The sequence below is a fragment of the Hemicordylus capensis genome, chromosome 17 (assembly GCF_027244095.1).
Source record: "Hemicordylus capensis ecotype Gifberg chromosome 17, rHemCap1.1.pri, whole genome shotgun sequence".
Lineage (NCBI taxonomy): Eukaryota > Metazoa > Chordata > Lepidosauria > Squamata > Cordylidae > Hemicordylus > Hemicordylus capensis.
In genome coordinates this window covers 9,447,015-9,469,455 of record NC_069673.1, presented here as the reverse complement: position 1 = coordinate 9,469,455, position 22,441 = coordinate 9,447,015, and the positions used below count along the sequence as shown (strand labels likewise).

The 22,441-nt window shown below is 50.9% G+C and overlaps 3 protein-coding genes across 5 annotated transcripts in view; 2 read left to right on the top strand and 1 right to left on the bottom strand.

Annotated features, from left to right (window-relative positions):
- The first annotated feature begins 412 nt into the window (after nucleotides 1-412).
- Nucleotides 413-11,088, top strand: CFAP157 (cilia and flagella associated protein 157). The gene is made up of 9 exons (XM_053282070.1): nucleotides 413-633; nucleotides 1,873-2,144; nucleotides 5,457-5,610; nucleotides 5,916-6,183; nucleotides 6,666-6,796; nucleotides 7,473-7,623; nucleotides 8,151-8,338; nucleotides 9,487-9,649; nucleotides 10,429-11,088. The coding sequence occupies exons 1-9, from the start codon at nucleotides 497-499 to the stop codon at nucleotides 10,558-10,560; spliced, it is 1,596 nt and encodes a 531-aa protein (XP_053138045.1). The 5' UTR covers nucleotides 413-496; the 3' UTR covers nucleotides 10,561-11,088.
- A 487-nt stretch (nucleotides 11,089-11,575) lies between these two features.
- PTRH1 (peptidyl-tRNA hydrolase 1 homolog) lies at nucleotides 11,576-19,141 on the bottom strand. The gene is made up of 5 exons (XM_053282081.1): nucleotides 19,011-19,141; nucleotides 18,000-18,219; nucleotides 15,491-15,590; nucleotides 14,423-14,468; nucleotides 11,576-12,565 (listed from the first exon to the last, which is right to left on the bottom strand). The coding sequence occupies exons 1-5, from the start codon at nucleotides 19,098-19,100 to the stop codon at nucleotides 12,338-12,340; spliced, it is 684 nt and encodes a 227-aa protein (XP_053138056.1). The 5' UTR covers nucleotides 19,101-19,141; the 3' UTR covers nucleotides 11,576-12,337.
- TTC16 (tetratricopeptide repeat domain 16) overlaps nucleotides 19,096-22,441 on the top strand; it is a 20,165-nt gene continuing 16,819 nt past the window's right edge. The window contains exons 1-3 of one of the 3 annotated variants that reach the window (XM_053282068.1): nucleotides 19,096-19,241; nucleotides 21,097-21,232; nucleotides 21,989-22,173. In XM_053282068.1, the coding sequence (XP_053138043.1) occupies nucleotides 21,194-21,232; nucleotides 21,989-22,173 (224 nt within the window). In that variant the 5' untranslated portion in view covers nucleotides 19,096-19,241; nucleotides 21,097-21,193. Of the gene's footprint in view, nucleotides 19,242-19,261; nucleotides 21,233-21,988; nucleotides 22,174-22,441 lie in introns of those variants that run through there. The other 2 variants (XR_008312747.1, XM_053282069.1) reach the window with 2 other exon arrangements.

Here is a 22,441-nt window from a genome sequence, read left to right as displayed (position 1 = left end):
GATACAAGAGAATCGCCACTTTCAGAGGGGTCCCTCCGCCCAGTTATTGGGTCAGTTCTTCAGGTCCCAAGAGGGCTGGTCCTCTCTCCCCAAAGGCCTCACAATCTAAAAATAAATTATTACGGCAGACACCAGCAACAGCCACTGGAGGGATGCTGTGCTGGGGACGGATAGGGCCAGCTGCTCTCTCCTAGCTACATAAAGAGAATCTGCCTCTTTGCTCCCTTAGCAGGACATGAGCCTCTAGCTGCTGTCTGAAGGTGGTACAGCCCCATCAGTGGGACTGCCTCGGTGCCAACAGGGCCCGAGATTGCTGGAAGGAAGCCGTGTGTGTCTGGCTCTTTAAGATTCCATTCCAGACGGACGCACCTCGTCCCCCTGTTGCTATGTACATCTCCTCCAGCCTAGTAACCCTGCATCCATGCTGCCCTCTTAAAGGGCCTGGCGGCATTCTTTTGCAGCCTCCTTGGTTTCCCAGACTCTTTCGGCAGCCTCCATGGCACCCAAGAAGAAGGGCGGGCGCAAGAAAGAAGAGGCCCCCAAAGAGCCCGAGATCGACGATGCCATTGTGCCGGAGCATAGCCGGGAGTTTTACTTGATCCAGATTCGGGATCTGGAGAGACGATTGGCACGGTGAGAGTGTGTGTGTGTGTGTGTGTGTGTGTGTACATACTGCATTTGTTGCTATCTGTGCACCAGGTAGAGGTGACTGGAACAACATAGGAAGCTGCTGTCTACTGAATCAGACCTTTGGTCCAGCTAGCACAGTATTGTCCACTCTGACTGGCAGCAGAGCTTCAGGCAGGAACTTTTCTCAGACCCTAGCTCAGGGATGGAGCATCTGCTTGCATGCAGATGGCCCCAGGTTCAATCCCTGGCAGCATCGCCAGGTAGGGCTGGGAAAGACTCTTGCCTGAAACCTTGGAGAGCCGCTGCCGGTCAGAGCAGGCAATACTAAGCTAGCTGACTTGGTGTAAGGAAACAACCTGGACATGCCGGAGTGAGCTACAGCCCCACAAGAGGAGGAACAGACACTGAGTTCCACAAGCCTTATCTCTGCAGGTGCTCCCTGTATCTATTTTAACATATTTATGGCATGGATTTTAAATGTGCTTTTCATATATGATGCACAGACAATGCTTGAATTGGGGGCAGTGCCCTTCCAGACAAATATCCCTCTCCCTCTCTCCTGCCCTAGTCAACTTGATTGAAGGGAAGGTATTTCCCCCATTCATAACGCTTTTTAAAATTATAGCTGATTGACTTTCAAGTAGTCCTATTCAGACATTACGTTGTAGGTGCACGCAGCTGTCTGCACACATGTCCCTGTGTTTGTGAGAATGTGCATACATTCTCTCGAACCTGGGTACAGATCCTCTCAACTGCAGGGTACAGATTGGAAGTGAACTGAACTCTATGTTTTGGATGGGGTCATTGATGTCCACCCAAAGAGGACATTCCAGTCCTCTTGACATCAAATTTCCTCTTTCCTTCCTGTACATACATAGGAAAGGAAAGATTGTGCTGTCGAGTCGGTGTCGACTCCTGGTAGACATCAAAGCACTGATTGGCAGCAGCTTTCCAAGGTTTCAGACAAGAGTCTTTCCCAGCCCTACCTGGAGATGCTGCCAGGGAGGGAACTTGGAACCTCTGACAGTGCTCACATGCAGCCACCCATCCAAATGCAAACCAAGGCAGTCCCTGTTTAGCAAAATCCCTGCTTGCTGCCCCAGGACCAGCTCGCCTCCCAGCCCACCCCAAGTGCGCTGCATACATTTCCTCCTGATACATTGGATGGCTGCTCTCTAGGTCGTCTTGTGGGTCTTTGGGGGGTGGGACGCCTTGACCTCCTTGCGATGATTCCGTGCTTAGATATCAGAAGCGATGGGACGAGTTGCAGGTGAGCGAGGAGCTCTTCCGGTCCGAATACGAGAAGATGCTGCACGACAACAAGGAGATCGTGGCCTTCTTGAAGAAGACGCTCAACCAGCGGATCGACGAGATCGCCGACCTCAGCGACCAGCTACAGCATTTGCAACATGCCAAAGACATGGAGAAAGACGCCTTTGAGGCCCAGCTGGCCCAGCTGAGGCACGAGTTCCAAGAGACGAAGGATCAGCTGATGTCGGAGAACATGGTGCTAAGTAAGGCCTGCCTCCCACACATTTTGGGGCCCCCAATGTTTAGGCCCCTCCCTCTGACTGCATAGGTCCCACCCTTATCCTCACTACTTGAACCCGGAGGGGGTGAAATCGAGGCAGATCTTTTCAATCTTGCATTTGTGTGGATTTGTGTGGAAAGCAGAAATATTGCTATGGAATTGATGAGGGTGGCCGGAGATGCATGCTCGGCTGCCTTGTTCCCTCGCCCAACTCGCTGCCACCACTCACCCGGCTCCCAAACCCCTCTGTTGTCATCCAGGCCGGGAGGCTGATAGGAATGAGGGTACGCATGCGCCCTATGTCTCCATCAGGGTGCATGTGCACCTGCATTCCCTGAAAACGCCCAGCACAGAAAGCAGCAGAGGAGCTTGGGAGCCAGGAAAGTGGCGGCGGCAGCGAGGGATGAAAAGGTAGTGGTAGACCCCGCTCCAGTCTTATAAAAGTGCACCCTCGCTACCCCCTGCTGCAATTTCCCCCATGCCAGCTTGAAAGGGCCAGCTCCTGGCCCCGAGAGCAGCAGAGGGGCTCGGGTAAGGGTGGGCGGTGGTGGGAGAGTGGCAGTGGGGAAGATGGCAGCATGTAGTGGCAGCACCAGTGCCCCTTCCCCCGTCTCACAGCCCTGCGCCACTTCACCATCGCTCCTGCCACCCCTTCGCCCACTCACTCACCAGGGCCAGCTGGCTCCACTACGGGCCAGGAGAAACATGCGCGTGGGCTGAATCCAGCCCATGGGCTGCATGTTGTGCAGGCCTGAAAACGGGCAATGCATTTTCGTGGAGTGGCAAAAGGGTATCCTCCTGTGCTAAGGGTGCCCTCCTGGCAAACCACCACAAAAATATATTGCCCTTTGCCATGCATAGAGCCTTGCCCCAGCTCGCTGCAGTGCACAAAGTGGCCACAGGAGGGCACCCTTTTACCACACTACAAAACGGCTTTGCCCTTTGCCATGCATAGAGCCTAAATTCAGCTCTCTGCAGTGCAAAATGTGGCCACAGGAGGGCACGCTTTTGCCACAGCAAGAAAGGCATGGCCCTTTGCCATTCATATAGAAAACTGTCAGCTTGCTGCAATGCACAAAGTGGCCACAGGAGGGCACCCTTTTGCCACTCCCCCAAAAGGCATGGGCCTTTGCCATTCATACAGCAAATCCTTAGCTCGCTGCAGTGCACAAGGTGGCCACAGGAGGGCAACTATTTGGCACACTACGAAAAGGCATTGCCTTTTGCAATTCATACAGCAAATCCTCAGCTTGCTGCAGTGCACAGAATGGCCACAGGAGGGCATATTTTGAATACACCACAAAAAGGCATTGCTCTTCACTATTCAAATAGCAAATCCTCACCTTCCTGCAGTGCACAAAGCGGCCATAGGAGCACAGCCTTTTGCCACAACACAGAAAGGCATTGCCCTTTGCCACCTTTTCATGGTGTGGCAAAAGGGTGCCCTCCTGTGGTCACTTTGTGCACTGCAGCGAGCTGGCGCAAGGCTCTATGCATGGCAAAGGGCAACGCCTGTTTGAGGTGTAGCAAAAAGGTGTCCTCCTGTGGCCACTTTGTGCACTGCAGTGAGGTGAGGATCTGCTGTACGAATAGCAAAGAGCAATGCATTTTAGTGGTGTGGGAAAAGGCTGCCCTCCTGTGGCCACATTCTGTACTGCAGCAAGGTGAGGATTTGCTATTTGAATGGTAAAGAGCAATGCCTTTTGGGGGTGTGCCAAAAGGGTGCCCTCCTGTGGTCACTTTGTGCACTGCAGCCAGCTGAGGTTAGGCTCTATGCATGGCAAAGGGCAATGCAATTTTGTGGTTTAGTCAAAGTGTGCCCTTCAGTGGCCACTTTGTGCACTGCAGCAAGGTGAGGATTTGCTGTATGAATGGCAAAGGGCAATGCATTTTAGTGGTATGCCAAAAGGGTGCTCTCCTGTGTTCACTTTGTGCACTGCAAAGAGCTGAGGTTAGGCTCTATGCATGGCAAAGGGCAAAGCCGTTTTGTGGTGTAGTAACAGGGTGCCCTCCTGTGGCCACTTTGTGCACTGCAGCGAGCTGGGGCAAGGCTCTATGCATGTCAAAGGGCAATGCCATTTTTTAGTGTGGCAAACCACCACAAAAATACATTGCCCTTTGCCATGCATAGAGCCTAACCTCAGCTCTTTGCAGTGCACAAAGTGGCCACAGGAGGGCACCCTTTTTGCCACAGACCCCAAAGGCATGGCCCTTAGCCATTCATACAGAAAATCATCAGCTTGCTGCAGTGCACAAAGTGGCCACACGAGGGCACCTTTTTGCCACACCTCAGACAGGCATTGCCCTTTGCCATTCATATAGCCTAGCCTCTGCTCACTGCAGTGCACAAAGTGACCACAGGAGGGCACCCTTTGACTACACCACAAAATGTCATTACCCTTTGCCATGCCTAACCTCAGCTCGCTGCAATGCACAAAGTGACCACAAGAGGACACCCTTTTGGCACACCACAAAAAGGCATTGCTCTTTACCATTCAAATAGAAAATTCTCACCTTGCTGCAGTGCACAAAGCGGCCACAGGAGGGAAGCCTTTTGCCACACCACGAAAAGGTATTGCCCTTTGCAAACTGGCCACAGGAGGGCACCCTTTGACTACACTACAAAATGACATTGCCCTTTGCCATGCATAGAGCCTAACCTCAGCTTGCTGCAGCGCACAAAGTGACCACAGGAGGGCACCCTTTTGGCACACCACGAAAAGGCATTGCTCCTTCCCATTCAAGCAGCAAATCCTCACCTCGCCGCAGTGCACAAAGTGGCCCCAGGAGGACACCCTTTTGCTATACCACAAAAAGGCATTGCCCTTTGCCATTCATATAGCCTAGCCTCAGCTTGCTGCAGTGCACAAAGTGGCCACAGGAGGGCACCCTTTTGCCACACACCCCAAAAGCATGGCTTCTTAAATTTACAAACCAAGGTTTTTTTTGTAAATAAACTTTTTCCATGAGCCACAAGGCCTGCCATCTTTATAATTAGATGCAGTATTTCCCAAACAAAATCCCTCTTGCCTAGCTCTCTGGGTTTATGTCGGCAATGGACCATGGGAGTTGTAGTACATTTGCTGTGGATGATGGGGATTGTAGTCCAACCACAGCCCAGTCAGCCCATGCTGATTTAAAGCCTTACAAGGCCTCCAGGTCAACAGTTTGTTTGTCCTGGAGTTTTTTCTCACTCCCGCTGTGTCTCTTTCCCTCCCTCCCCCTCTTTGACCTTGAGTAGGGGAGAGAGAATTTTTGCAGCCCTCCCTGAAGGGTTAGGCTCTCTCTTGGCTAGGTGGGAAGCTGGCCGCTCTGGAGGAATTCCGGATCCAGAAACATGAGATCTTGGCCAAGTTTGCTGAACTTGAGGGACAACTGAAGAAGCAGGAGGAGGATCATAAAGAGGTCATCTATCACCTGGAGAAGAAGGCGGTATTGGATAAAGAGAGGTGTGTGGGGCAGGATGCGGGGGTCTCCTCCGAGGTGAAGGAGCTGTTATGTGGGATGCAGGGCTCAGACCCATTAGTCCACCTCAAAGTGGCGATTCTCTTCTATTTAGCAGGTGGAGAGCAACTGGCCCTATCCATCCCCAGCCATATGCAGAGGACAGGGGTTCATGTTGTCTGGGGCACCATTAAAGGGACTTTTGTGAGTGCTCCCTTGGGAGGCGGAACAGGTGCTGGGCAATCAGTCCTTGCTCATTGGTAGCATCTGCATGGCAGCCGTGGCGGTGTCGCCCTCTTGCCTCTTCCAGACTGAAGAAGGAGATGTTGCACCGCGTCAACGCTGTGGCGGCAGAGTTCCGGAAGGTCTCCAACAGCCAGATGGCAGAGACGACCAAGCGCACCATCCGGGAGAACGTCACCATCAGCCTCCAGCTGACCAAAATCACCGAGCAGAGCCTGCAGCTCCTCCAGGAGAATGACCAGCTCAAGGCAGCCAACGCCGAAGTGCTCAAGCAGGTCCAGTTGCTGGAGCAGAACGAGAAGAAGCTGGCCAAGAACAGCCTCAGTAACCAGAAGGTGAGCCTTTTCCTCTGGCACAAGGGGGCAGGCTCTTTATTAGCCCCGCCCCTTATCTGCCAGGCCCCGCCCCTTCGAGGTCTGGACCTCAGAGGGACCTGGGAATCCTAAGTCAGTGCTAGATATTTTCCAGAAGAGACTTAAGAGATGCTGCCAGAGATTGAACTTGGGGCCTTCTGCATCCAAGCCGATGGTCTATCATTGACCGAGGGCTCCATCCTTAAATAGTGCTTTTGCTGTTAGCCCCACCTTTGCCTCCACCTGGCCCCACCCCTTCACACCCAAACCCCACCCCTTCATGGTCTGGACCCCTGGCAGTCTTAAAGCAGCGCTATATATTTTTCAAGAAAAGACTTAACGTTGGAGTTTTATGAAGATTCCGTGACCACTCGGGACCCGTCCGGCACCTTGTCGACGGCAGGGCAGTAGCAACTAGTCCTCCTGCAGATTGCTAAGGGTTCCCTCGTGTGGTTGGTACGCAGATGATTGTGATGCTCACTGACAAGTGCAAGGAGCTGCAGGAGCAGGTGGACAAATACGCGAAGCAGAAGAAGGTTATGGAAGGGCTCCAAGAGGCCAACGAAGAGCTGGAGCAGAGGAATCTAGTGCTCCGGTAGGCAGTGGCGAAGGGGAAGCGTGTGTGTGTGTGTGTGTGTGAGAGAGAGAGAGAGAGAGAGAGAGAGAGAGAGAGAGAGAGAGAGAGAGAGAGAGAGAGAGAGAGAGAGAGAGATGCACCACACAATAGTTACTGCTGGATTCGGGTCTTATTGAGAATCTAGTTTCTCTGATTCTAGATGTCGATGGTAGATATCTATCTAGTCCTTCGGTTCTAGATATCCTATTCTAGATATCTATCTAATCTCTCTGTTTTCTTATCTAGAATAAGAGAATAAGAAAACAGAGAGACTGTTGGTTCTCGCAATTTTAGACAGCCTATTTTAGATCTCTCTCTTTCTTCTCTCTTTATTTTAGAATCTAGATTCTCCTGCTCTAGATCAGGGATTCTCAACGTTGGGTCCCCAGATGTTATTGGACCAACTCCCATATTCCCCAGCCACAGTGGCCTTTGGTTGGGGGTTACGGGAGTTGAAGTCCAATAACACCTGGGGACCCAACGTGGAGAACCCCTGCTCTAGATATCTCTCTAGTCTCTCTGTTCTAGAATAGATTCTCTCATTGAGAATCTAAAGGAAATCCAGCTTCCATTGAGACAACTTCTTCCCGCTTTGAAGAGTGGATTGATTGTTCTCTTTTTTCCTTTCGATCTTGGCCTCTCCTGCCTCCCCCAGAGAGGAGCTGAACATGCAGAAGGAGGAGCTTCAGCGCAGAGTGAGCAGCACACAGGACCAAGAGAGGGCCCTCCGGGAAGAGCGGCAGCGCCGGATGACTGCGGAGAGAGTGTTGAGGCATGCTGCTCAGGGCCTCGAGGAAGTGATGTTTGTGAGTCCGATCAGCCCAAGGAATATGGGGGATGGGAGTGCAAGGATAGTCTTAAGAGGCATCTCTTCAGCTCTCTCTCGTGCAGAAGGGAAAGCCTTTTCTGTGGGAGACAGAGAAAGCCTCTTCTGAGAGAGAGGGGGGAATGCCTCCTGTGCGAGAGAGGGAAGGCCCCTTCTAAGGTAGGCCTCTTCTGTGTGAGAGAGGGAAAGCCTCTTCTATGGAAGGCCTCTTCTGTGAGAGAGAGGGAATACCTCTTCTGTGCAAGAGAGGGAAGGCCTCTTGCAAGCCATCTGGAGCTTTCCTTAAGTGCTAGCATTAAAAACAAGCATGCTTCTTTAAAAATAAATGGCATAGCTGCCAGCTTCGTGGTGGGGTCACCCCCCACCCCCAGTTTTAGAGATTGGTGCTCCTTCCAGCAAAATGTTATCTCCACCACACCTCTTCTTCCTCTGCTTTCCATAGGCAAGAGGGGCACCCTGAAACCCGTGCAAGTTGCCCCAGTAACTTCTCTCTCCTCTCTGCCGTAGGACCGTCCATCCATCGAGGAGCAGGAGGGCCGTTTTGACGTGATGTACCACCTGCGGCGTAACGACATGTTGCAGGGTGTCATGAGGGACCTGAATAAGGGCGTCACGCAAATCGAGGAAAATCTAGCCCTCCGGCCATACCTGCTGGAGACGAAACTGGTGAAGATGACTGCTTCTACAGAGGATGGGTACGAAAGAGGAGGAGAGCTGGGGAGGTTGTGTTTACATGGTTGGAAAATGGCCGCCAGGCTAACTGGTGGAATTGATCTACCCAAAGAATCCCCTTCAAAAGTCTCTTTAGGACGTGGTTGCTACCATCGGGGTAGAGGTAGGCAAGTTTGCCTCTTCTGCTCTTGTGGCTGGGAATGATGGATGATGATTTGCTCATGGGTACCCTAAGCCCGACCCCTAACCCAGCGCTTCTCAAACTAGGGTCTCCAGATGTTGGACTACAACTCCCATCATCCCTAGCCACAATGGAAGGCCGTTCTGGCTGGGGGTGATGGGAGTTGTAGTCCAACGTCTGGGGACCCCCGTTTGAGACGTCCTGCCCTAACCCTTTCCTCCCTGAAAAAATGACTTCAATTTTACCCCACTGGTTTGGGGGAAGGAGTGAGAAAACCCAGTAAGCTGTAAGTCCAACAATGCGATCACCTATTTTCCATCTCTTATTCGTTTATTTATTACATGCATATTCCACCAAGGAGCCCAGAGTAGTGTACATTGGATTTAAAAAAAAAACATATTTCTCCCCACAACAACCCTGTGAGGTAGGTTAGGTTGAGAGAGAAGCAATTGGCCCAGAGTCACCTAGTGAGCTTCATGGCAGAATGGGGATTTGAACTTGGGTCTCCTTGGTCCTAGTCCAACACGCTAACCACTACACCATGCTGACTTTGATCAGGGAAAAATGCTAAATATAAGAAACCTGTTGCTTTTAAAGGGGCCTATTTGCTTTGTTAGAATCTACTGGGGTAGATAAATGTAATAAATAAAATAAATAAGAAAATAAAGGCTTTGAAACCCCCAATTCATAAATGCAGTGGTGTTAAACCTTTTTAAAAAACTAATTAAAAATCAACAGGTGGGCTGATAATCTTGAATGTCCACACACTGAATCCTATTATCATGTAGCAACTCCATGTGAAATTCCAGGGCTTTCTGCCCAGCCATTTGGGAGTTATGAATATTTTTCCATTTCTCATTGAGCCCCATGGGGACAGTTGGGATTTAAGTGGGAAAGGTAGAGCTCCCCCTAGTGGTAGCCCATGTCCACTGCACGCATTTGCTTAATGGTAGATCACTTGGTTTCTAAGACCGTTCCTTCCTCTCTCAGCCGTTCCCGCGAGTCGTTCATGCGTCTCAAGGCATCTCGTTTCATGTCGCACTGCAACTTGTTCAAAATCCCCAAGCCCTTGGCAATCCACAGTATGCCCTCGCTGGGCCGCTTCGCCCGGAAACGTGAAGAGGTCCTCCGTCCCTATTCCAGTGCCACAGAGGTGAGGAGGGGGAGATTGGTCCGTGCTGAGACTTGGGAACAGGCTGCCACTGGGTGGTAGCGACCGGCCCGTTTTGGATTCACGTTGCTGGTGAAAAGTGTCCATTCATGTGCCTTTTTGAAGAAGGCCCCAAAGCCTCTACTTGTTTTCCAGGCAGGTGAGGAGAACTAAAGATCAGGACTCGGTTCCATCCATCTGGACACCTTCTTGCCTTTGTCCTGGAAAGTGTAGTAGTGAGGGATGCAAGAAATGCCTAATGGAGGCAAAAAATCATACATACCTAGAAAGCTGCTGTATACTGAGTCAAGCCTTTGGCCTCAGGCTTGTCTACACTGACTGGCAGCAGCCCTCCAAGATTTCAGGCAGGAGTCTCTCCCAGCCTGACCTGGAGATGCTGCAAGGGATCAAACCGGGGATTTTACGCACGCAAAGCAGATGCTCTGCCACTGAGCTGCAGAGGGCCCTTTCTTGGTTCCTCTGGGAAGTCTCACCACTGGAAGGAGCTTGAGCTGCTGCCAGTCAGTGTAGACAGCACTGAGCTAGACAGACCAACGCTCTGACTCAGTAGGAAGCCGCTTCCCATGTTCCTACCCTGCATATCGCACACCTTTTGGCCGTCCTGCAGGTGTTGGACTACAACCTCCAGCTGCCTCCCTACTGGCCACGTTGCCTGGGGATGATGGGAGTTGCAGTTCAAAAGCAGCTAGCAGGTCGAAGTTGTGCACACCTCCGATCTCGTTAGCACTCATTTCCTCCACTTCCGCTTCTTGTCCTCCCAGCCGCTGATGACGGTATACAGAGAGAAGAGCGAGGAAGAGGTCAAGTCACCGGAAAAGGAAGTCCTTCGGGAGGATCCTGGCCTGCCAGAAACGGTGGCTGTGCCCAGCAAGGAGGAACAGGTCGAGGGGTAGCAAGAGGAAGGATCCCAAGTCTCATTTCCCGAGATCTGCTTCTGTCTCTCCGAAAGACAACGGCACGCAGAGCAGGGGGGCCAGGACCTTTTTTGAGTGGGGGGGATGGAGTGGTGCGTGCAAAGCTGCCTTAAAAAACAGTTGTGGAGCCATTTGACTCAGAAAGGGGATGTGAGCAAAGTGGTGCTCGGTCTGAGCCAGGGTGGCCTCTAACAGGGATTCCCAGATGTTATTGACTACAATTCCCAGAATCCCCAGCTGCAATGGCTTTTGCTTGGGGATTCTGGGAGTTGTAGTCCACACCATCTGGGAATCCCTGTTACAGGGAACGCCGGTCTGAGCTCACCCAAATTCCTAGGCCAAGCTTGGTTTACCTCCTCGGAAATAGCAACGGACACCCCGTGGGTGGGCCAGGCCTTTGGCAGAGGCAGGATCGGGTGAGGACGGCGGGTCCTCGCCTGCCTGGGGTCGAGGCTCGACGATCCCCATTGGTCTTAAATAAAATGGAAGGTGCGCTTCAGTTCTCCATCCCGGGAAGGTTTTCTTTTTAGAGAATGAAAGGGTATCGGATGGAGCTGACCCCTCTCGCCTCTTGATGATTTGAGGAATCCGGGGCAGGGATTCATGCAGAGAAATCACAGACAGCCTCCTCTCTGGGATGGGAGCTTCTGAAATTCACAGAAGCCTTTAATTGTAGACTTTCCCACATGGTACCTCCTGAAGCTGCTGCAGACTGAGTCAGGCTATGGGTCTGTCAGGTTCAGTGTTGCCGGCACTGACCGGCAGCAGCGCTCAAGATATGCAAGAGGGGTCTTTGCCAGCCCTACCTGGAGATGCTGCCAGGGATTGAACCGGGGACCTTCTGCATGCAAAGCAGATGCTCTTCCACTGAGCGACGGCCCCACTGCTGAAAGAAGCTGTTCTCTACTGGGTCAGCCCATTGCCCCTGCTCTGTGGCTGTGCCCTCAGGCCATAAGCAGAGTTCCAGAAACAGAGAAAACCTGCTCCAACTAGGTGCCATGGGGAAGAAAAAAAACCCAAATTTATTTGCTCGGAATAAACCGTGAAAGCAAAAGCATATTTGCAGACACAAAAGCAGCAGGGGTATATCTATTATGTGGTATACATTATCCCACTGTCCTGAAGGCTCAAGAAACAAGACACAGCAAAGAAGCCCCCGTGCCATCTGGGCTCAGAGGTTACAAGCTGGCGCTGCCACACACATTTTCAAGCCCGGCAGTCTTAAGGAGTGGTTGTGTTTCAGATGAAAGTTGCGATTCTCCAAACGTGGTGCCTGATAGTAGATGATCTGGTTGCTTGCTGAGATCACAGAGCAGGGATTCCCAGATGCTGCTGACCACAACTCTCATCCTCCCCAGCTGCAAAGACCATTGGCTGGGGATGATGGGAGCTGTAGTCAACAACTCCTAGGAATCGCCGTTACGGGGAGCATTGAGCACAGACGTATGGACTACCGTATTTACCCGAATCGAGGGCGACTCGGAATTTAAGACGACGCCCCCCCCCTTCATTTCTAATATCAAAAAAACTTGGGGGGAAACCTAGAGTTGCCTTGGTGATCCCTTCCTATCCTAACTACCATCTCCACTCCAAGCCCTGCCTTTAACCTTAGATCACTCCTCTCCTGTAAGCCTCGGACCTGTTAACACCACGCGCGCCCTGGCCCATCCAAGCAACCACCCCGTCAACAGAAGCCCCACGACACTGATTTTTTGTGGGCACCAGCTTCATAGTGCTTCAAGGGTTACAGATTTGATCATGCACCCTCCGTCCCGAGGGAGACCTTGACTGGTTCGCCACCTGTAGCTAGGTTTGCCTTGCGGTTATCGCTCTGCTGTATGTGGTCTAGCAACATGACCACGGCTTGCTCGTAGACCTGCGGTAAGACCTCTTGCTCGGCGAGGGTGAACCTCCCCAGAACGTAGCGGTCGACGGCGGCTTCTCCCAACGGGCGACCGATGCCGACCCTGATTCGGACCATGCTCTGGACACGGCAGGGAAGAGACAGAATCAGAAAAGGAAAATGAGAGTCAGAACATGTTAGTTTATAACTCGACGGCATGTACGGGGTCAGGAGTGGTTCTATTTGGAGATCACTCCAAACCATGGTTAGTGCAAACCCTAGTTTCAAACCCAAACCATGGACTGAGTTTCTAAATAGACAACGTGATTTAGAGCAGCTTCCTGGCTTTCATTTCCCATCTGCTTAGCATTTCAGTCTCTAGGTGCAGAGGCAGAGCAATGTCTTTGGAGCAGAGCAACGGCTGTAACTATTAGCACAAACCATAGTTTGCAAACCCACTTGGAACCATGGCTACCGATGCTGGTTTTGCAAACCGTGGCTTGTTGAGTCAGACCTTGCATCAAACCACTATTCTCTAGGCATAGTGGCCTCTGGAACAATGGCTGTAATTAGCATTTGTCGAACAGCTTGCTAAACCATGGTTGGCACAAACCATGGTTTGCAAGCACATTGCAAACCATGGCTACTGACTCTAGTTTGCTGGCTGGTTGCAAATGACAGCTTGTCAAGTCAGACTTTGCACCCAACCGTGGTTACGTTCCCTCAACCATGGTTTGGTGTGATATCTGAGTTGAGCCAGAGTGTGCTATGATGGAGAAAAGGGACACAGTTCTTGCCAGGAAAGCTCCTCCAGTCTCTGCCTGGCCTCCCATCTGCCATGTCCATTTCTGTCCTCTGTGCTTCTTCAAAAAAAACTTGGAGGAGGGATAAATGGAGACCTAAGTGTATGAGCAAGAAGAAGGTGCTGCTGTTAAAAATCAGCTGAGGTCACAGTCCTATGTAGACTTACCTGGGAATAAGCCCCACTGAACACAGTGGGATTTCCTTCTGAGTAAACATACATGGAACTATGCTGTTCGTCCAGAAAAAGGCAGTCTGACTTGGATTTTTTCCCTTCTTCGATAGGCTTTTTTGGCTTTATAAATGTTAGGATTTATTTGTTTGGATCGCTATGTCAAAGATGGTTGATGAGGCCAAATTCTCCGAAAGAATTAGATCAACCTTTTTGTGATTATCCACTTGATTACATCCATATTGGGCACTGGGTTAAGCTGCCATATTCTGAGTCAGACCCTTGGTCCATCAGGGGTGGGGTTGCCGATCACAGGTAGAGCATCTGCTTTGCATGCCAAAGACCCCAGATTTCAGTCCCTGGCAGTGTCACCAGGAAGGGCTGAGACAAACGCCTGCCTGAAACTTGAAACAAACTGCCTGAAACTGAAACTGAAACTGCCTGAAACTGAAGCTGAAACTGCCTGAAACCTGAGCGCTGCTGCCAGTCAGTGCAGACAATCCTGAGCTAGATGGACCCAGGTTCTGACACGGCCGGCAGCAGCTTCCCATGTTGCGATCCCCCGAGGGATTGAACCGGGGACCTTCTGCCTGCGAGGCATGTGCTTAACCACGGAAATTTAACACACACACCCCGCACATCAACGCGGAGGGTTAAAGATTTTTTAAAGAGAGAGCATCACTGTGGAGGGGGGAACCTCTTCCGCTGCCCTCACTGTGACTTGTGGCTGGCAATCAGATCCCAGCTCAACATGAGTCTGGAGTCCTGACAGTCCGACCATGTTTTTAATTTGATGTCCTGGGCTTGTGGCCAGGTTCTGAGCTCCCTCTGCAAAGCAACCTCCCCGCTGTCCCTGGCCCAAGTGAGAAACGAGGGGCAGAGTGAGATCTGTTGCCCAGTGTCAGCTGAACTCCCAAGACCCACGTGGCTGCTAATACGCGAGAATCCCCAACTTGGGACGGCCGCCAGGGCCTCCTGTTTCGAGGAGGATTTGGGACGCTGGCAGAGCACGCGCGGAGACTTACATCAGACTGCAGGGCGTGGATGCAGGAGCGGACGCCGTTGTGACCTCTGGAAGGCAAGAGGGAGGCACCCAAGTCAGTCTCTTGGCCCAAGAATCCTCCCCTTCAGCAGAGCCGGCTTCCTCCGAGGAGTCCCAAACCTGGGGCCCCAGATGCTGCTGGACTACAACTCCCATCACCCCCAGCCACAATGGCCTTTACACAATGCACACACAGGCAGGAATTCTAAAGGTGCCGTGTTCACTTTTTCCGGCTCAAATCGCCCTGAATCTCCCTTAAAATTGCCAAGGGTAGCAAGAGGAGTGCAGATTGAAGTGCTGGACATTTTTAAACCCCTCCCACCCATAATTAAAACTTACTTTTGAACACCGCCCCCCCTCCAAATTGGTAAAAATCACTTTAAATTACAAATAGTCAGCAGGGTCAGCAAGAGGAATGAGCGGATAGCACACCCCCAAACTACCCCCTCCCCCAATAACAAAAAAAAAATCTCGCCAAACCGCGGCTACCCGGCTCGCGGTTGCCGAGACCGGTCACAATTTCCCAGTCGCCGATACTCAAAACCGTGATTGGGGAAACCGCGGTTGGCGAGGGAGGAACGTCTAGGCAACTGCCTTCTACCGGGCCAGACCCTTGGTCTGTCTAGCTCAGGGCTTCTCAACGTTGGGTCCCCAGTTGTTATTGGACTTCAACTCCCAGAATCCCCAACCAAAAGCCAGTGGGGCGGGGGATTATGGGAGTTGAGGTCCAATAACATCTGGGGACCCATCGTTGAGAACCTCCGGTCTAGCTCGATATTGCCTACACAGACGGGGTGAGTGGGGTGGGCTGTGGGTCCTTCCCAGCCCTACCTGGAGATGGTGCAGCAGATTGCATTGGAGAGACAACATGCAACATAGGTGCTCTACCAGTGAGCTACGGCCTTTCCCACTCTCATGGGTGGATGAGAAATGAAGATTTGCTAGCCCAGCGCTCGACTGCCAGATCGGCATCCCTCTTCCCTTGGCTTAACCAGACCAGGAAGTCCAAAGCGGTTTGCCCACGAGAAGGCCCCCGGGAGATGGTCAATACCTTGCGCTGCCTCCCAGCTTCAACGCAACCTTCCCCAGGGGCTTGTCCAGGTCATCGTGAACCAGGTAAATATCCTCCGCGCCCAGGTTGTACGCCTCCGCTGGAAACAGAGAAGGAGGCCCAAGAGGTGAGGTCAAAGCTGGGCAGATCCTCCCTCCCTTGCTGTACCGCAAAGGGATGGGGGTGCGCCCCACAGGTAGCAAGCGGGGGGGGCGGGGTTGGAAACAGCACAGCAGTGGCCCACCAGATGCCTCTGAGATGACCACAGGCAAGAGGGGAGGGCATGCCTTCTCTCCTGCAACTGGTGTTCAGACACATCCCACCTCTGAGCCTGGAGGTAGCTATAGCCATCAAGACTAGTAGCCATTGGTCGACGGGTCCTCGCAAATTGTTCTAAGCCCCGCTGAAAGCCAGCCAAGCTTGTGGCCATTGCCACATCCCGTGGCGGAGGGTTCCACAGATTCCCTGTGCGTTGCGTGAAAAAGTACTTCCTTCTGTTGGGTCCTCTAAATTTCTGGGCCCTCAGTTTCACGGGATGACCCCCTGGTTCGAGTGTTGGGAGGGAGAAAAATGTCTCTGCCCACTTGCTCTACAAATACGATGAATATTTATATACCGCTTTTCAACACAAGTCCCCAAAGCGGTTTACATAGAAATAAATAAATAAATGAAAGGAAATGAAATGGCCCCCTGTCCCCAAAGGGCTCACAATCTAAAAAAACCAAACACAAGATAAGACACCAGCAGCAGCCACTGGAGGGATGCTGTGCTGGGGACGGATAGGGCCAGTTGCTCTCCCCCTGCTAAATAAAGAGAATCACCACGTTTAAAAGGTGCCTCTTTGCTCATTTAGCAAGGGACATGCATAACTGTATACACCTCAATCATGTCTCCCCGTAGTCGCCACAAGGAAAGAGCCCCAGATGCTGTCTCCTTGCCTCATAGGGAAGGTGCTCCCGGCCCCTGATCATCTTGGTTGCCCTCTTCTGCACCTTTTCCAATGTCTACAATGTCCTTTTTGAGATCTGGTGACCAGAACTGTACACAATACTCCAAATGTGGCTGCGTCAAGGATTTCTAATTAAGGTATTATTATATTATCAGTTTTATTCTCAGCCCCCTTCCTAATGATCTCGAGCATGGCATTTGCCTTTTTCACGGCTGCTGCACAATGAGATGAGAGTAAATGTGTTTGGAGTTGCTGTTTTATAGGTTTAGGCATATGTCGTGTCTGGGTGGGGGGGGGGAAACATGTCCAGATGCTCTCTGCTAAGCACAGTGGTTCTTAATGTGGGGTCCGCCAGATGTTGCTGAACTCCCAGAACCCCAGGGGATGCTGGGTGTTGTAGTTCAGAAACATCTGGCAGACCCTACATTAAGAACTACTGGCTTAGGATAATTGGTATACTAGAGGTGGCTTTTTAGGAAGGGCTGGCTTGCCCTCTGCTGGTCAGAAGGAGAACTACAGCCTTGTCCGCCAAGGGTATACCCTGGATTTTTCACCCTTTACATCAGGGATTCTCAACGTTGGGTCCCCACATGTTATTGGACTTCAACTCCCATAATCCCCAACCAAAGGCCATTGGAGCTGGGGATTCTGGGAGCTGAAGTCCAATAACATCTGGGGAACCAACGTTGAGAATCCCTGCTTTACATCACGGCTGCATAACTTTGGTTCACCAGCTGTGTTGGACTACAATTCCCATCAGTCACGGTGGCCAATAGTCAGGGATGATGGGAGTTGTAGTCCAACGGCAGCTGGAGAACCAAAGTTGCACAGCGCGGCTTGACCTCCAGGACGAGTGCAATCGACTAAAAATGAACGTGAGAAAACTTGGGGTTCGTTCAGAAGCTTCTTATCGTGACCCAAGATTTTCTCAAAGATATCTGTGCTGTGGAGTTGGCATCTTTGGAACAAGAGTGGGAGGGGTGGTCCAAGAACTGGATCCTACAATAATTCCAAGGCGTCTATCTTATGTTTCTTTTTAGATTGCGAGCCCTTTGGAGACAGGGTTCCATCTTCTTTCTTTGTTATTTCTCCGTGTAAACTGCCCTGAGCCCTTTTTGGAAGGTTAAAGGAGGAGAAACGGGTTTTCTCTCTGCTACTTGTGAGTGCAGGACTAGACTCCAGAGGCTGAAATTACCAGGAAAGCAGATTTAAGTGATCCAGGGATTCCCAACCTGTGGTAATCCAGATGTTGCTGAACTACAACTCCCATCATAATTCAGCAAAATCTGGAACCACAGGTTGGGAACCCTTCAGCTAGATGTTAGGAGGACGTCCTGATCTGTAAGCACGGTTGAGACACTGGAACATTCTGTCTCATGTAGCAGTAAGTTCCGCTGTCACTGGAGGCTTCCAGACAGGGGCTAGCTGGCCACGTCTCCGGGACGCTGTCGCAGTTTCCTGTGCTATTCAGGGAGTTGGACAAGAAGACCTCCAAGCGTCCTGCTAATTTGAAAATGCTCCGATTTCTGTTTCTCTCATAGAACAAAGGTGGTCCCTTACCGGCGCCAACCACACAGAGACCGTTGACGTTCATCAGCCTGCGCGGCTTCATGAGCACCACCTCCACCTCCCCCAGGTTGGCAATGGCCACGTCGCTGCAACACCGCCGGTCTGTCTTCCACTGGTCTCCCACGCTCAGCTTGTGCGCCAGGTGATTGAGGATCGCCATCCCCACGCTGTGGCGGGTGCCCCGCAGGCCGTAGTTCCCCAGGCCTGCCACCTGCAAGGAAAAGCCATCAGGGGGGGAGGGGGCTGGTAGGGGGAGGCAGGAGTTCGTCCGCAAAGATTTCGTGCAGCCGGGCTGGAACCCCAGCGGGGCATCTTGGCAGCTGCTGTTGCAGGTGCCTACCTTTATGTTTTAGAGATTGTAAGCCCCTTTGGAATAGGAACATAAGAAGCAGCCATCTATGGAGTCAGACCACTAGTCCCTCTAGCTCAGGATTGTCCACACAGACTGGCAGCGACTTCTGCAAGACTGCAGGCATGGGTCTCTCTCAGCCCTCTCTTGGCAATCGTGAAGTAGAAGGACCAATTGCTGGATTCGGTATAAGGCAGGCTCCTCTGTTCCTAGGATTGCCAGTGCCGCAGGCGGGGGTCTGAATTTGAAGACTGAAAAGAAAGATCTCTGCCCCGAAGCACTCACTGTATACACATTTGAGTGTTGATTATTCATTGTGATTGACTCCCTACGAGGGTTGAGGATTGCTGCGGCATTTATTATTTTCTAAGCAACTATTTCGAAGCGTTGGAAAGAAAAGGTTCCTTTAATGCTTCCTTGCTTGTGTTATTTAATAATTATAACTTCCATTTCATTGGCTATTTAATTTTCTAGCGCTCCGACCCCGCCTAGGGCTAATTCTAATAAGGACCGGAAGTGTGGGTTGCTCGGAACGCCTGCTTCTTTATATATCTCTTTGTTCGCCTTTCCCTCAACGCTCCCCCCAGGACCCGGAAGCAGTTGCCTGAGCCGGAAACCACTTATCTCTTCCAGGTACGCATGCGCTCTCTTACCAGCACTCGCTTCCCTGCGGAGCGCAGTTCTTCTTGGCGGCGGCTCATGGCCCTGCCTAGGAGTCTCCCGAAGGGCTGAACGGGCAGCATTTCTCCCTCCCACACCAAGCGCCACCCCGCCCGCCTCTCCTCCGCAGCTGGAACCGCCTTAGGTGTTCTGCTTCCGGACTCCAGGCCGCTAAGTGAAGCGAGAGAGCTCTCCCGCGCCGGCGTCGTACTGTCAATGTGACGGTATTGTTCCCCTGGCCTATCGCGACAGCCCTCGCGCGCCGGCGCGTTAGGTAGCTGGGCTCGCTTGGCGCCATGTTTGTTGTGGGCAGAAGCAGGGTTTCCCTGCCCATTCTAATTCTGGGCTGCAGCCTGTTTATAGCTGTCGCTGGAGAGAATGGCAGCCTTTTCTAGAGTCGAATACGACGGAGATTTATATACCGTTTTTCAACAAAAAGTTTCCAAACCTATTTATATTTAGATACATATAAATAAAGGTGGCTCACAAAAGGGCTCACAATCTAAAAAAAGAAAAATAAGACCCTGGAGGGATGCTGTGCTGGGGACGGATAGGGCCAGTTGCTCTCCCCCAGCTCATTAAAGAGAATCACCACTTTTAAAAGGTGCCTCTTTGCTCATTTAACAGGAGAGATCAAGGCTATGAAGAATCTGAGGACACTGATTTAGAACACACATGCATCCAATATACAGTGTGGTGGTTGTTGTTGTTGTTACATTTCTATCCCACTCTTTCTCCAAAGAGCCCAGAGCAGTGTACTACATACTTGAGTTTCTCTTTCACAACAATGTGGAATGAGGGGAAAATGCCTTTTCTGAAAGCTGCTTTGTAATTACTTTGTTCTCATGGAATGGGAAAGTGTCTTTGCAAAAAGAGTGAGACAGAACTCAGGTTTGCACTGGTCAAGAAATGGTTAATAGAGTTTGCAAGTGTGGAATGGAAAATTCCTTGCTGAGTTACTTATCTGCCAAGGACAGACAGGGTGGGGGAAGAGGGTACGGGTGTTGCAAACTTCATTAGCATAGGGGTCGAATGATCGGCTTATTCCAAACTGTAACTGTTCTGTTTCTTGGAATGTGGATGTGTCTTCTCTTAATTTGCTTATCTGTCTGCTGAAGAACCGAAACTTAGGGCAAAGTCCAAATGTAATGAATTAATTGGTCCCTCGGGCTGAATGGGGGACGCCCAGCTGTGTAACAATGCCAAGGTATAAAACCCCAAGGCACTGGGTATTTGGCGCGTCTTTCCTGGTAGGCCACGAGGCACAGGAAAGAGCCACCAGCACTGGTTTTGGTTCAATAAATGGTGACTATTGCTTCCTTCAATCATCCTTGTCTGTCTGGTTTGTGGTAACTGGGGTCTCCCAGGTAACAACAACCCTGCGAAGTAGGATTGTAAGAAACATAGAAGTCTCTCTCAGTATCTGGTTAGTAACCAGTGGTTAGCAAGCCAGCGGCATCCCAACTAATTTTAAGTGTCTCCCTGCTGTCTTTGCAAAATTAGCCAGCTGGTGTAGATGAAGATGCATCCTTCCCAATGCATTATGAAGCGAGTCAGTTCCAAAAGCAGGGAGTCTAAACTACCCCCTTTCGGACTTGATTCAGAGTGAGGAAGCAAGCAAAAACAAGTGAATAAAAACCACTTAAAACACAACATTATGTATCCTGCTTTTTAACATAAGTGTGCCTTGGGGTGGGGGAAAGAAAAATCTAGACAGACCCTTGTATAAAACAATGGGCTTTCTTTATCTTCTCTTCCGTTATGATTTGACAATTTGGCACTTGTGTGTGTGTGCGTGTGTGCATGTGGTGGTCCATATGGTACTGGATGGGCTTCAAGTTCTCCTGCAGCTGCAAGCTAGAGTCTTAAGGCTTCTGCATGGCAGCCCTCTGTTCCCGCCTGCTCCTCACAGCCATTCTGTTCCCCACTGGCAATCCGATGATCGGCAATGATAATTGGATCATGGGGAAGAATGCCTCCCTTTGTTCACCAAAATCCCAGCTCCTCACACTTGAAACCCATCCTTTGTGCCTTCTTCATCTCCCTTCCTTCCTTCCAACTGTCTTCAACTGCTCTTAGCCCAACATTCTACACTCGGCACCCAGGGCTTTCCTTCTGGCAGGCTCCTTTGAGTCGGCGTGTATTTGCTTAGCAACGAGGAGAAACCAACAGCAAGATGACGGAAACAGAAGAGGAGAAAGAAAAGAAGGAAAAGGTAAGACATTGCTGGGGACAAGAGGAAGCCATGGATTGAAAAACGGAGGAGATAAGGATTTGGGAGAGTGTCCGATATGTTCATCACTTGCATATCTCTTTGATATTTATTTCCCATGCAGATATGAGTGTAATAAGATAATAAACTTTTATTTGTATGGCCACCACATAATAATTATCCTCCGGGTGGCTCATAGAGTGAAACAATAACACAGTAAAAAAAAAAATTAAAATGTAATTAACAAATAGATGCCTTGAAGTTGCAGTATCATCATCTATGTATATAAAATGGAATGTCTGTTTGTCTGTTCCCTATACGTTCCCACATGCTTTGAGCAATTGGAACCAAATTTGGCCAAGTGACTTCCTAGGACCCTACGAGTAACATAGGGTACCCAAAAACCGCCCCTCCAAAGACAGATGGATATACATCAGGTATCGCCACAAAAGCCTGAGCAACGCCGGGTACTTAAAGCTAGTTAATAATGAATAATACAATATTTTTAATGGGGGTGGGGGCCACTGGGAATGCAAAAGGTCCCAAATTCCCTCCCTGGCAGCATCTCCAAGATAGGGCTGAGAGACTCCTGCCTGTAACCTTGGAGAAACTGCTGCCAGTCTGGGTAGACAATACTGAGCTAGACAGACCAAGGGTCTGACTCTGCAGAAAGCAGCTCCCTGTGTTTCTGTAGTATCTAGGTACACAGGTTGGGTCTTCTCAGGCTTTATTCCTGCTCTCGACTGCTTTCCTGCACAGGAACTGAAAACGGCCAAGGCCTTCCTAGGTTTTTTCCCCACAGCAGTCACAGAAGCGAAACTTGAGGAATCCCGAAGAAAAGCGGCACGTCGCATTTTTGGGGAAACTGCGAGCTTGCAGTATGTGAGGAGTCCCTCCGATACAGGGACATTTGAAGGCATTCTGCAGAAACGAGTGGAAGAACAGTGAGTCTCCCCCTTCCCTGCCACCATCTCAAATTGTCAGTAATTTAGACATTGGTGAATATATGAAGTTGACTTATTATACTGTGTCAGACCCTTGGTCCATCTAGCTCAGTACTGTCTATACTGACTGGCTGCAGCTCTCCAAGGTGTAGTGATCAGGCTCCCTTCCCTCTAAAGAGTTAACCAGAAGTGAACCTTGTCTTGACTGACAGGCTGGTGAACTCCAAGGCTCAGCCTGTCAGCACACCAGGTGGGTGGGACCTAGAGA